The sequence below is a fragment of the Amblyomma americanum genome, chromosome 3 (assembly GCF_052857255.1).
Source record: "Amblyomma americanum isolate KBUSLIRL-KWMA chromosome 3, ASM5285725v1, whole genome shotgun sequence".
Taxonomy (NCBI): Eukaryota; Metazoa; Arthropoda; class Arachnida; order Ixodida; family Ixodidae; genus Amblyomma; species Amblyomma americanum.
In genome coordinates this window covers 212564393-212578114 of record NC_135499.1, presented here as the reverse complement: position 1 = coordinate 212578114, position 13722 = coordinate 212564393, and the positions used below count along the sequence as shown (strand labels likewise).

General features: G+C 42.0%; 1 protein-coding gene across 2 annotated transcripts in view; it reads right to left on the bottom strand.

Moving 5' to 3' along the window:
- LOC144126004 (NBAS subunit of NRZ tethering complex-like) overlaps positions 1 to 13722 on the bottom strand; it is an 87461-nt gene that overhangs the window by 6679 nt on the left and 67060 nt on the right. For both annotated transcript variants that reach the window (XM_077659867.1, XM_077659868.1), the window contains exons 43-53: positions 13126 to 13236; positions 11098 to 11345; positions 10703 to 10821; positions 9225 to 9314; positions 8418 to 8531; positions 7871 to 7953; positions 7098 to 7263; positions 5166 to 5314; positions 3457 to 3546; positions 1342 to 1450; positions 186 to 272 (exon numbers count right to left, since the gene is read on the bottom strand). In XM_077659867.1, coding sequence (XP_077515993.1) covers positions 186 to 272; positions 1342 to 1450; positions 3457 to 3546; positions 5166 to 5314; positions 7098 to 7263; positions 7871 to 7953; positions 8418 to 8531; positions 9225 to 9314; positions 10703 to 10821; positions 11098 to 11345; positions 13126 to 13236 — 1366 coding nt within the window. The remainder of the gene's footprint in view (positions 1 to 185; positions 273 to 1341; positions 1451 to 3456; positions 3547 to 5165; positions 5315 to 7097; positions 7264 to 7870; positions 7954 to 8417; positions 8532 to 9224; positions 9315 to 10702; positions 10822 to 11097; positions 11346 to 13125; positions 13237 to 13722) is intronic.

The following is a 13722-nucleotide window of genomic DNA, read 5'->3' as shown; positions in this document are numbered from 1 at the left end:
TTCATGAATTGTAATGATTCTGTACAACTAACGTAGCATCTTGAACCATGAAAACTGAGGTAGAGATCAAGTGACACTGAGGTTGACACAAGTTCCCGTTTCCACAGGCTGCATTTTTTATAGACACTGATGCAGAGGGCGAATGACCAAAAATGCAGTAAACGTGACATCTTCACACAACCTACCTCGTAGTCTGGCCATTCAGACCAGATCAATGTCTGTACTTGAAGGAGGAGTAAGAGATTCTCATCTTCACTGCTCAGTGACACACTCTGAAAGATTTGCAAAATACAGCATACGCACGTGTAAATGTCTCTGAAAGCATAGTGCACACAGTGATGTTATAGTAAAATTAGCACTCATTGCATTTGAGAGCACTTTACAAGCATATCAAAATTCAACACAAATGCTTACGTCTTTAGACACCTAGAGTCAGAGAAAAAGAAGGTAGAGGTGAACGTAAGCTGGCATCACAGAACTGACCAATCTCAGGTGCAAAAGTCAAATTATGCCTAGGTTCCCAAGCAGTTCACTCACACCATGCAATATTGCTACATGACCAATGGTGCCCCTACAGTCAAAGGTTAAAGCCCAATACACAGTTTCCACTATTTAAGCCATTTAAATGGGCCAGATCATTCACAGTCTTCTATGCCGAAGGAAAAAAAAAAGTAGATTTAAAGCTGCTGTATGAACACTGAGAAACAAATAAATTAAAAACACTATAGTACATCTATCTAGGTGAAATATTGATGCCCAGCTTCGTACTGTTTGTTTTTTTCACATTCCTTGTCAAAGCTGAGGCACACGCCTTATCATTTAATTTGTCACACAACAGGCGACCAAATTTCTCCAAAACGATTGTAGCCACACAGAACTGTTTCTACAATGTTTGAAATTGTAGCAGGTATTACATGTGCCTTATCTCAATGGTTCGTCATGACATTTAAATTCAATGTGGCTGAGAGCCACGCTGACTGTGATCTTCGACAACCACCAAGCACACTTGCAGTTATTGCTGCTGCCAGACTGTTTCTGTTTGCGGGCATGAGTTCGCCCAACAAACAGTTCAAAGTTTAACGCGCATGTTGTCTGCTGTCCAGATCGGTGTTCGTGCTATCATCCCAGCCGTGTGACATCTGACCAAGGAAGATGAGAAAACAAACATCACAAAGATTTGCAGTGATACAGCTCAGTCAGTCGTATGTATAGTCAGGTGCCTAGAGGAGGAGTGAAATTCACACAGACTAAGTAATATAACAAGAAAATTATACAAAAAAGAAAAGCTAAGCCTGAATACAGCTGTAGTTCACCATGATGCAGAACAGCGAGCAGTGCTACCTTCTCGAGTATCTCCAACACCTTGAGTCGCACATGGATCGCAACGCTGCTGTCTAGGCAGAATGGCCGAAGCAAGTCAAGTACCATGTCACCAACAAACACATCTTCGCTGTGAGGCAAGAAAAAAGAAATAGAGAGCATGCTTCAAAACATGAGTCTTATTGAAGATTACCGTTGACAATGCATAAAAAGAAAGTTAAACAGAGCAATTCTTTAAGACTGCAGTAAGAGGAGGATGAATGTGGATGTGGCAGTGTTTCGCATGTTTACAACAGAATAAAAAAGATAAAAGAAGGAAAAGAAAAAAGAAAAGGTGACACAAAAGGGAAGAATTTCCCTCAAATTGCAAAAATTAAACCTAACATTTCAGCAGTACGCTACAGCAACAAGAGTGAAAATGCACTTTCATACACATGAGTAACGCATAGTATTACAAGACAGCCAACAATGCAAAAGAGAAGAGAGGGTTGGAAATAAAAAGGATTTAAGGCACATGTATGAAAGAAGTCAACAGTCACTGAAATCAAGGAAAGCATTGGGGAATGTTTTTTTTTTTTATGGTGGTGATAATAAGTGTGGGAAAATAGTTGAGCAATCTAATTACTGTCGATCCCGGATATATCGAACCCAGGTATATCGAATTATTGCTTATATTGAACACTCAGAACATCCTTTTGAAAATTTCATGCTAATGTATGGCAGTGTTGTTCTCATTTATTGAATTCCTGTTCAGCGGAACATTCGATCTAGTGAACTGCGCACAGCTCCTGCAAGTGGCGCTTCTAATGTGGATGGTCGGATGTGCGTCCTTGGGCACCTGATGGCAGTGCTAGTGCTGTAAAACCATGTGAAGAAGAAACCAGGGTGAGTTTGAAGGTGGCGTTCGGTCTAGTGTGCTTGTTTAAAACGCGATGCTGCTCTCATGTGGGGAAGCCGGTGTTCGATGCACCGGTTGTAATGTGGTGAAGCCAGCCTAAAGGCTTGTGGCGGCTCTCGTGTGGTCCGCTTTGCTGCTGAAGCGGAGCAGAAACCAACTGCACCCTGATTTTAATTGAGACGTTATTGCATTTATAGGGTACCAGTAACAGAATTATCTCTTGCGATTGGTGGTGGCTTCTCTCAAAGTGCCATCTGCTGTGTCTTCAATGTGAAGTGAGTTAGACGTAGCGATACCCAGCGAGCATTACACTGCTAGTATGTAGGCGGGCAACAAGTCGCTGCAGGAAGTGTGCTGCTAGCATTGGTGGACCGTATTCATGCTTTTAGGTAACAGATAAGCCTATCCTGACCTGTTAACATTCCTTATTTTTTTATGGTGCGTCGGCATGTATGAGTCGAGGGGAACAAGGAAGAGCATCACATTTAATCGCCGATATTTTCGGTATTGATGGAGGTAGCTCAAAAATTTTTCCGGTGCGGTGACGAGTGATGAAATGCCGATCGCTCGTACATTTTCCTAACCTCAGTATACACGATTTCATGGTCCCTTTAACAGCAGCACCTTCTGTGCACATCTTCTCTTTGTGTTTTCAAGCCAGAGATAGCACACACTTTTTTTTCAGCAGAACCAGTGGTATGTATATCGCCAACAATTCCATTTTTAAAGACTGCTACTTATCTCTCTGATGTGAAAGTGAACAAACAGTTGTGACTAATACAAGAAGAAAAGAAATATAAACAGGTAGGGGCAAAACTAAACAGGGCTTGTTGACATGAGTTCAAACAGATAACTACAATCAAAGTAAACTTTCCAGCTGTCACGATAAAGTGGCATCCCACATCACAGGGCACACGAAAGTCACCAATTACATGCATGCAGACAGTATCACATCCACTAACAGTCACTGCCATCGGCTGTTACAAGAGCCAATCACAGAACAAAGGCAAATGAATATAAAGCACAGTTGTGTACTGAACACAACCTTAAAAGGACAGTTTTCCCATTCTTTGTGAAGATGGCAGAAATGCTGCTGTAACTTTTTAGCACATCCAGCGCGAAAGGCCATAAGCGTTTTGCTTTCGACCGACGCTAAATAATGCAGCTCTGAACTTTTTGCTATGAACTTCATTGAGCAAGCACTTTTTCTACTGAGCCACCATGACAGGCGTACTTGCCTCTCCTCAAGGACTTGCCGAAGGATTCGCTCCAGAACTTCTTCAGGTGTCATCACATCAAAGACATCATGCAGACGATTTTCTGGGTTTCTATTGAAAAATAAAAGCGAGATGTGCACACTTTAACTCACAAGAGGACACAAGCATGGTCCTCAGACACACTTTGTAGTTCAGCCCTTCACAGATGCCCGAAGCGTGACACAAGCTAGTTAGATGGCATTACCCAATCTGAGCTATCACAAACTTTTACGTTGAAAATGAGGGCATGAGAAAGAATTTAAAAGTATACCGAATCTTTCCGGGCATGGCTGCAGGGAAGCAAGCACCAATTGTTAGCTCTGTATTTTCCCATCCAGGGTTATGTGCCTTCTGCCAAGCCATATTTAAAATAATCTGAAAAGCCCTGACTGCTTTGTCACTGTGATAATTTTGCATGCATGCTGCACCTACCACCTTGGCCCAGAAATTTTCTAAGCATCTGCCAGCTGCTTGTCTCAGAGCAAATCATAACTGCACAGCAATGTTGCATACACTGTATGACCTAAAAGCAATGCAGCTTCACTGCTTTGGAGCTGCTGTGGTGGCTCATTGGCTATGGCATTGGGCAGCTGAAGCCGAGGTCGGCGGTCACATTTGATGGGAGTGAAATTAAAGACTGTCGTGCTTGCACTGTGTGAATTACGGTAGGGTGAGACCTTGAAAATATTCTTAAAAAATTGGTTGTTGAGTAGTTGTAACAAAAGCTATGGCTATGAAATTCGCTAGCAATCTTCTGATTAGATGCAGCTCACAATAGAGCTAAAAACTAGATTAAAATTTTGTCTAGTACTGTTTATTTTCATTTTTCTTTATTTCTTACCACTAATGTACCTTTTTCTTATTCTTGCAGAGTCCTGGAACTGAATCTGTCAGATGGTTCGCTTTGAAACTGGCCTACAGTTTAAACATGTCTATGTTGAAAAAAATGAAAACAAAAAATTTTTGTCATGGGGGAAAAGATCAAAGAATGTCATTACATATAGCGTGCATTCAGAATGCAGTGGATGTTGAACCAGTCTTCTAACATAATGTCCAATCTGCAGGAATTTCACAAGGTGCAGAAGACAAAATATTTGTATAAAAATAGTTTTCCAAATAAAATGCCAAAATTTTATGCTCTTTTAAGTTTTAAAGCATTAATTACATGAAAAAAGTTTGATCAAAATCTATCAAAATATAAGACAGTTGAAAGCTGCGTCCCCCTTTCCTGTTCAAAATCGGTGTGTAGACTACGAGGGCCGCCACTGTGGAGGGCCCTGAATGAATTTATACCTCCTGGGGTTCTTTAACATGCACTGAAATCAAATAGCATACATGCAACAAGGCATTTTACCGACTCTCCCATGCAGGTACCAACACAAACATTAGAAGAACCAGAATTTTGTGTGACGATATTTTTGACAACGCTTGAAACTTAATTAAGTGTGGAGATTTCATTGCTGTCTACTACTTTTTAAACCTTCATTTAGCATAACTTAATCAGCTGCAGGGATTGTGAAATAATTTCCTAAAACTTAAATTGGGAAAGCTGCACAACACTGTGATAAAGTACATGATGCTTAAAAAATGCACACAGATGGCTGTAACAGCTGGGATACGCAGTTTTCCCATATGGCCACTGACAGCTGCCTCAAGGCAGCATCATGGTGTGCCCAACAGAAGACTCCTACCTGAGCTGCTCTGAAGCAAGCAAGATGGCGTCTGAATAAATATCAGTGGGCTGCTTGTCTACTGTGTTCGGTGGGCAACAGGAAAGCAGAGACTGAAGCAGACCTGGCATAGTTTCCGACATTGCACACCTCAGCAGCATGGCCTCCAACTGCAACAAAAAATGACACATTGATGAAACACAGGAAAGAACAGAAAATTGTAAACTGTAAAGTTAACGCCCTGAAATGACACATGGGTTATGGGGGATGCGCTAGTAGAGGGCTCTGGATTAATTTAGACCACCTGGGGTTCTTTAAAGAGAAACTGATAGCAAATAGAAGTCGATCTGTATCAATAGAGTACTGCGTTCTGATCACAAAGAGACCACTCTCACTGAGAATGGAGGTTTTGTAAGCTAGAAGAGACCAAAAAAATTGGCTGTGGTTTAGCTCTGGTTAACCCTAGTTGAATTGCGAAAGCTTCGTTTCCTCGGCATGTCGTGTATGCTGCGTCTCATTCCGACGCTCTCGAGAACTCAAACCGGCCTCTTCCGCAGTTGAAGAGTCACTCGGGATGTGGCACGACTTCTTCTAGCCGCATCTTCGTTACGACGCTTCTCAAGTCGTGCGGTGCATTCTTCTGGCGTCTCTTGAGTGCATTGTCTCTTCCTCGCTTCGTTCTGTCATTGTTGCATCTCTTTCGCGTCCTCCATAACGACTAAAATACACTGAGTCGAAGCGCATATATATTTACCCCCCGCGAGGTGACACCTCCTCTCCCTCCACCCCAGTGGAGCACACCTGGTGGAGTGAGCGTCGACGGCTTAGACGGTGCCGCCATCTGTTGGAGTGTGGCTGCGGCGTTGCTAGGCAACGGCGGCTCAAGGACGTTCGTCGGCCATGGCATACGGCTGAAGTGCGCGACGAGCCGAAATGGCTCGCTGGCTGGCATAGCAAAACTTTCGCTTTAAAACGAAATACAGGTGGTGCCACTACTGGCCGATTTCACAAGCGTCTACACTGACTTTTGGGGCACGAATCCCGGAGGCTATGCCACACTGTCATTCAATTCAAAGCAGTTACAACCTGTCTTTTTTGGTAAGAATGTCATGAGTTTGAAATGACTGGAGGGAAGGTTTTCATATCCAATTTTCTCGTCGATAAATAAGTCTTTTGCTGCCAGATAAACGCCAACATTGCCAGAAAATAGGTTTTTCTTTTAAAACAATAAAGGGATGGTGCTGTCCTCAGTATACCTGTAATGTGCTCTGACATTGCGCAGCACAAGGGTATTTCTGAATTTCGCCTGCTTTCAAATACTGTCATGACGTCCGGGATCGAACCAGCAACCTCGGGATCAGCAGCCAAATGCCAAAGCCACTGAGCCACTGCAGCGTGTGGAAGGAACAGACGAGAGCTAATAATATGCAATGCCTCTACCACTGCCTCAGAAATATTTCTGCCATCGGAAATTCTGGACAGGATTAGACTCCATTTTACACCGCAAGTTCTTGCCTGCTTATCACACTTTTCCATTCCCTAAGTCCTGATGTTATTGACACCCTCAGCAATTTCATGAGACAATACAGCACTGCAGGCACTTAAAACAGGGCTGACAACCAGAGAACAGTAAGTATGACTGTGGTGTTCTACACTGGAATTCATGGGACAAACGACTATGCTTACAAATGTATGTATATACTGTGCATACAACCTTCCAATGAAAGCAATAATGTTTGTGATTAAAACAGTGACGCTGGAAAAGCTATCCAACCTTTAAACATGTATTATTACATTTAGGACACAAAATTACAAACTGTGAGAGAAAAGCGGGACATGTACAAAAGAAAAATATGAGACAGCCGGACAAAAACACACACAAAAAACAATGGCGACAAATGCAAGCTGCCAGCGATACACAAGTGCCTCATTTGCTATTGGAATTGAACTCACATTCTTAGGAATGCCCTTTGAAAGTTCAAACTCGGTAGCATAACTCTCAACCATGGGATTGCTAGGATCAACAGCTTCATCTAAGACTCCATCCTCTATCCTTTGCAAGTGTGACAGATAACCCTGGAGGGTTTTTGTAGCATCACTCCACTCTGTCCTGGACCCTCTGAAACAGGAAAAAAAGATACAGTGCAGGGACAGTTGTTTGCACCCGGATGCATTCTCAGATAAAAGCACACACTGCATCAGCCTCAACTCAATGATCAATTCCACTATACAGAATGCCCAGAAAACTAAACCTATTCAACAGAATGGGAGAACATGTACCTCAATGCCGCTAAAAACCATAAAATGTAACAGTTAAAAACAAAAAGTGTTGTTATGCTCCAGTATTAGTAAGAACAAAAAACAAATTAATGATGAACGCTTCGGCTGTAAGGTTTATTAAAATGTGTAATGTATGCAGCCAGATACAAGCGACAAACACGTTTCATTTTTGTAAGATACAGAAGAAAATGGGAGACACATTTTGGGTCTAAACTCCCAAATTGTGTAGCTTATGTATCAGAGATATGGTACGTAGCCAAGTACCAATTACTGATTCTTTGCATTTTTGTGGAAGTGCAGTAGAAATGAAGACGCACAAGGAGTTTAATGTAATTTGTTTTAGCATGAACAAACCTGACAAACATCTACACTATCAACTCTTGTGAGTGCTGCCTACACTAAGCATTCACAACTGCAGTCCACAGAATGCATACGGGACCCCTTACACTTTTGCTGTCTTCTCTGCTTGATTCTGCTTTGCTATCTTAAGGCACTGCCTCAGCACCTCTAGCCGTATCCGCCGGCTCACCTGCATAACAAAACATTGCTGTAGAGGGACATTCATGGGGACATAAGCATTCCATGCCCATGAAAAACGTAGGTACCTAGTTTGACACCAATTTTTATTTTTTTGCGATGGCCACTCAGTTTGAGAAAGCAAAGAATGGCCAGCAGCTAGAGGAAGTGAGCATGCATAATAAAATAAAAGAAAGCTCGCTATACATCAATTTACAAAGCCTCCATTAATTTCATGTTGCTGCTTGTAGAATATCCTTGATCAGGTCAAAAGAAAAAGCACGTAGGTTCAACGAGAAGTAAATGCATGCCTTTTTGCTCACTGAGCATATCAAGAGCAGCACATCGTACACCTAGCTTATCAAGATTGACAAAGCTCAAAGCTGACATGTAAAGCTCACTTTCAATAACAATGGCTACGTTGGGGCACAGGGTACATCTGGCAAAAAGTGAAAAGAAAGACTACGAAAAACTCACACGCTCAAGTGATGCCTTGTCAAATGCAATTGATTCAGCAAATGTGACAAGATCTGATGGGGACAAGTTGTCTACGTAGTATCGGCATGCATCAAAGTGCTTTGCCCACTCCGCCTGAAAAGTGAGAACAGAAGACAACACAACTATGCACAAGACCAGCACATGTCATATAAGCTGGTCAACCAAGATAATGACTCTTCACTAAGCAGCAGCTTTAGCTCCTCCCTTTAAAGTTTAATGACAAAGGGCTTACACTGTTTGCAAGCATACTGCTTGCATGGTGTGAGCAAAGTGCACATCTTACAACATCATAAGCAACCGCAGAGCAAAAGTATTTAGAGCAAAATTAAGATTAACTTAGTCCTAAGTCAACAATTTTTGTCTCAGCTAAGTTCAGCAGGTGTAGCAACCATTACGTATGTGTGTGTGTAGTTATGAAGACAGGAAAGGCGCAGTAGCTGCCTCAGTTGGGGTGGACATCTGAATTGTCCCATGAGAGGAGAAAATGGGGGTGGGGTGGGGATTAAAGGAGCCAGAGAGAGCTATTGTAGGGGAGTGTTCTGGTTTAATCTCATCTACCTAGGGTTCGCTAACGTGTACAGGTATCATGCAACACATGGGCATTTTCGCGTAGAGCGTACATAAAAATGCAGCTGCTGTGGACGAGATTCAATTCTCTGACCTCATGCTCAAGAGACAAATGCCACGGCCACTGAGCTATGATTGTTTCACAGTTGAGTTTGGCTCGAAAAGGTTTAATATCAAGATTTGACCAGCACCAAACCTCATTAATCAGAGTCAAATTACCATTGTGAGAACCCTCTGCTCCGCCTTTGACAGGAAAAGCTTGGAAACCAATGTGCGGTAAATGGAGGAGGACGTCAGCTGGTTGCCATCCTGAAAAATGAGGAACAGGACAACGGCTGTTATTAATGCGAAAGCATTGCTTGACTATGTTCACGGTTTCGTGTCCGCAAAAAGTGGACGCAAAACGTGTCAGCAGCCCTTGTGCCATTCGAGGAAGAATTAGGAGTAAAAGAACGATTGCAAGTGATAGAGGATGATAAAATGTCGATGCACGTCAAATTTGGTTGATGTGGAGTGATCAGTTAATTAAATAGAGGCAGAAAAGTCAATTAGACATCAAAATAGTCCCGAACGTCGATATAGTGGGTGGAAGAAAAACAGTCGTGGGTGTGGAAATTGTGGAAAAATATGTAACCAAGCCGGATGAAGGTTTGAAATAGATTCAAATGTGATTAATGAACAATAATTATTCAAACAAAAAAGCTTTGGTGGATGTGGAGTAATTAGAGGCGAATAAAAACCACGGCCGTCAATGTAGTGGGAGGACGTCAAAACAGCCTCGGACGTCGAAAGAGTATAAAACTAAAAAAAAAAGAAGAGGTTAAAAAGAGTAAACTAGGTTAAAAAGTGTTAAATGATGTCAAAGTAAAAAAGAAAATGATAAGTAACTAATGGAAAAAATACTGAAAAACAAAAATGACAAAAAAAGGCGCTTAGACGTCACAATAGTGAAGCAAACAGAGGCGACAAGTGTGGAAGAGGCATCAACGCTTTCGCATTCTCCAAATGCGGGTCGTCGTAGTGATGCAGGGTTTCTCACTGGCACTAGGCTAGCTGTAAGGCCAACAGGCATGAGAACTCTTTGATGGATGCCTGTAGTGAACAAACAAGAATATATTTTCATTTTTCTTACTGCTTCTACCTTCAATACTCTAAATTTTGGATGCAGCCTGCTAGTTTCGGTAATTCTCATGCTGTCATTGTCCTAGTATGCATTTGAGCTGCATTGTAGGGGAAAAAAAGAACAAAAATAAGGCAAGAAAATATTTTTTTTGTACACTGCCCAGCTTCACAAAGCATGGGGGTTGGTTTTACTGCAGCCAGCTTCACAGTGTACACAGATTTCACAAAACGAGCAAAAATAAAAAACAAACAAAAATAGCCATAAAAGACCAAACACAGAAACTAGCAGTTGTAGCTATTTTTATGACAAGCATAAAAAGTAAGACATCAAAAGTATGAACTGTGCAAAGTCCAAGCATGCTTTTTTAGAAGCTGGAGTTTTGCATGCTTTGTTCCTTAATTCTTTTTTCAAGGGAAGCTTTTGTGTTTATGTAGAGAGAAAAAAAAAAGGAAACTAATGCATATAAAACACAGGAGCTTTTCTGAGTACACACCAATCAGAAAGCTATAACTGATTCCTATGAAGAAGAAAGTCGTAGCTACCATAAAGCAATGCAACATGTCAGGATGCTCACATGACAAGGAATGCTGGGAGCCAATTCTGAGATGGCCTGAACAGTGTCCTTGGTCACAAACTGATCCAAGACCACCAGGGGCGACTGCCCTGGCTCGAGTAATGCCTTGTAGTCTATTCCTGTGACCAAGAGAGAACAAGATCCAACCACATTAAAAAGGTCAGAACAATAGCAAAGATTTCACATGCAGAAAGAAACAGACCATATCAAGAACAGTGCTGAGGGGATGATAAAAAAATTAGGATTATTGTCCTAACTTTTAGCTGCAAATGGCAACATTGGCTTTGCAACTGCAACCCCTGTACCATAAGTAGACAACAATTGTAAAATAGGCTTTATCTATCCCAGTTCCAAAAAAACCCTGCAGGCAGTAAAACAAAAATAATAAAACGCACCTGGGCATGCCGATTGAAGGGTTTGCAGAAGCCTGAGGTGTTCAGGAGGAGTAAGCCCCAAGTTATCAGGGAGAGCACTGCCACATTTGTCGAGAAGACAGTAGAAAAACACCATGCTTTTATGGTCAGATCCATTCAGTGATGGGTATACGCGGCTGAGCAGCCTCTCCCTCAGGGAGTCTGGGTTGGACAGGAGCTCCTCCAACATGCCATCGGAGTGAAGGCGCTCTTCAATGTCAGCCACAGTACTGCGTCAGGATTAAAACTTCTGTCATGATGTGTGTCCATGGCAAATAAAATTTTTCTTCGTGAAATGCCAAACTGTGTTGATTGTTGCAGTGAAGGGCTTATAAACAGGTTTGGACACTTTATATAATCAAGTGCAGTGTACAGCTTGGGTCGCTACGAGTCAATGCAAAATATGAGCCATGCGCATGCTGCAAAATGTGGAAAAGATGCCGACCACAGCACATCTGCACTCCCTGCTACTCCCTGCACTGCTACTTTGCCAGTGGTGGTATGGGCCCATCTGCCGCTATAGCACAGGCCTAAAGAGTTTGGTTGGTTGACCATTCCGTCTGACTGATGATGGCGCCTGGCCACATGGGTTCTGCAGCACACTGCACCCCTTGTTTTCAAACGTGAACAAGCCAGAGCACCAGCTTCACCTTTCTTTATCGATCTCAAAACTTGATGGGAGTAGAATGGAAGCCACGAGCATGAGCCAATGGCTTCTAAACCTGTGCGGCTGGATCAGGAGTACATAAGAATGGCACACCTGTAGAAGCCGATGCCTTGCGGTCATAGCTTCTAATCCAATGCAAGTGAGTTGTGAGATTAAGCCACTTGGCGTTTTTCTGACGGCCATGTATTGTTTTGTAATTTCACTTGCTTGTTTATTTTTCTGTTACAGATTTATCACAATGGCGTGTGCATGGTTTCTGCAGAAGGTGCATTCTAAATCCTCCGTTCGCACTTTACCATTTGCTACAACTCTGCTGTTACAATTGTGTTTCTGCACAGAGCGATGTGTGGTGTGTTACTGTGATTTGCTATGTCGAGGCAGGAGGGTTCGATGCACACCTGTCCCGACACAGATGGGACGCATTACATAGGGTTGTAACATTGCTTTGCAATGTATTCAAGAGAGAGGGGGAGAGGGAACTTTTGCCTCTAAGACTAACTGCCCCAGCAAGCGAAAGAAACCATCTTGGGACGGGCACAGCTTAGTGAAAGAGTGGCGGAACTGCTTAATTGCGATGGCTGTAACCTCGCTATTAATCAGTCCTGCAGTTAACTTTAATGGAAGCTCATTCGTTGGAGGATGCTTCACGATTAGTGTGGTAACACAAACTTCTGAGCTAGGGGTGGTCGAGGGCTTTTTAGGCATGGTTCTAGTTTTGCGTTACAAACAGGGCTGAGTGTGAATTCCAGAGGACAAAATACTTGAAATGAACTTGTAGATATCTAAATGCTTAATCGTTCATCATTTCTGTGAAGCAGCCACAGTCCTCTAAGATTAAAGTTTGGGAGTCACTGCTAACAGAGATGCTGTATCCCTGAAGTGCAAATCTGGCCTGCCGGTTTGATTCAGTAAAGGCGGCCAATTTATATCAAACGTTGTGAGTGTCATAGTCATTTTCTGAACACAAAAATTGCTGGTATTAGTAACACTTTTCAGGCACTATAGCTTAGTTCTGCATCTCGCAAAATAAATGGCCACACACTGAATTAATGATTAAATACCAATCTCTATCCTGTTGATTCAAGGAAATAGGGAAGCGTTCCTCAAGGGGCCCTTTATGTCACTGCAGATGGATGGCTGCAGAATTTTATCACATGACACTAGTGCGATGAAAGCAGCCTTCACTGTGCTGCAACATACTATTTAGGGCCCCATTAATAAGGACCTCATAAAAAAAATCAGCTTATCATAACATATTGAACATGCAAAAATTAAAAATAAACATCTACTGAAAAGACACGTGAGAAACGAACAGTAGGATATTCAATGCACACAAGCCTTACCATCCTTCAGAAAAGAGAAACTCTAGATGGCATGCGTATACGTCCCACACAGAAATGTCATAGCGCCTTGCCAAGGAAACAGCGGCTTGCAGGGCTTCCTGGTCCACCGTTCTGCGAGTGATGAAAAAGCATTAAAGAAATCTTACTCGTAAAACTGTGATACAGGTGGCACGGACACCTAATGCCTTGCCAAGTCAGTCTGCACTATAAATCCACGAAAAAGAAAAACCTTTCAGGCAATGGCAGTGTGAAAAGCTGCACAAAAGTTATATTTATTTATTTATTTATTTATTTATTTATTTATTTATTTATTTATTTAATTAATTATTTATTTATTTCAGAGTACACCTCAAAGGAACCAGGTATGGGATATTACTTGAGGGATTTGAACCACTTTGAGTACCATGTGTTGGTTCATGTAACTCAATGAATTATTTTGAAAAATCAGTGCGTTTGGAACATTTCAATAGTCATAAGGTGCCATTCATGGTTCTATGGCAGAAAAAGGCAAACAGAAGTTAACAGAAAGCAACAAATTCCATACAAATGCATGACAAACACAAATGCATGACACACATAAATTCACGAGAGAAGTGC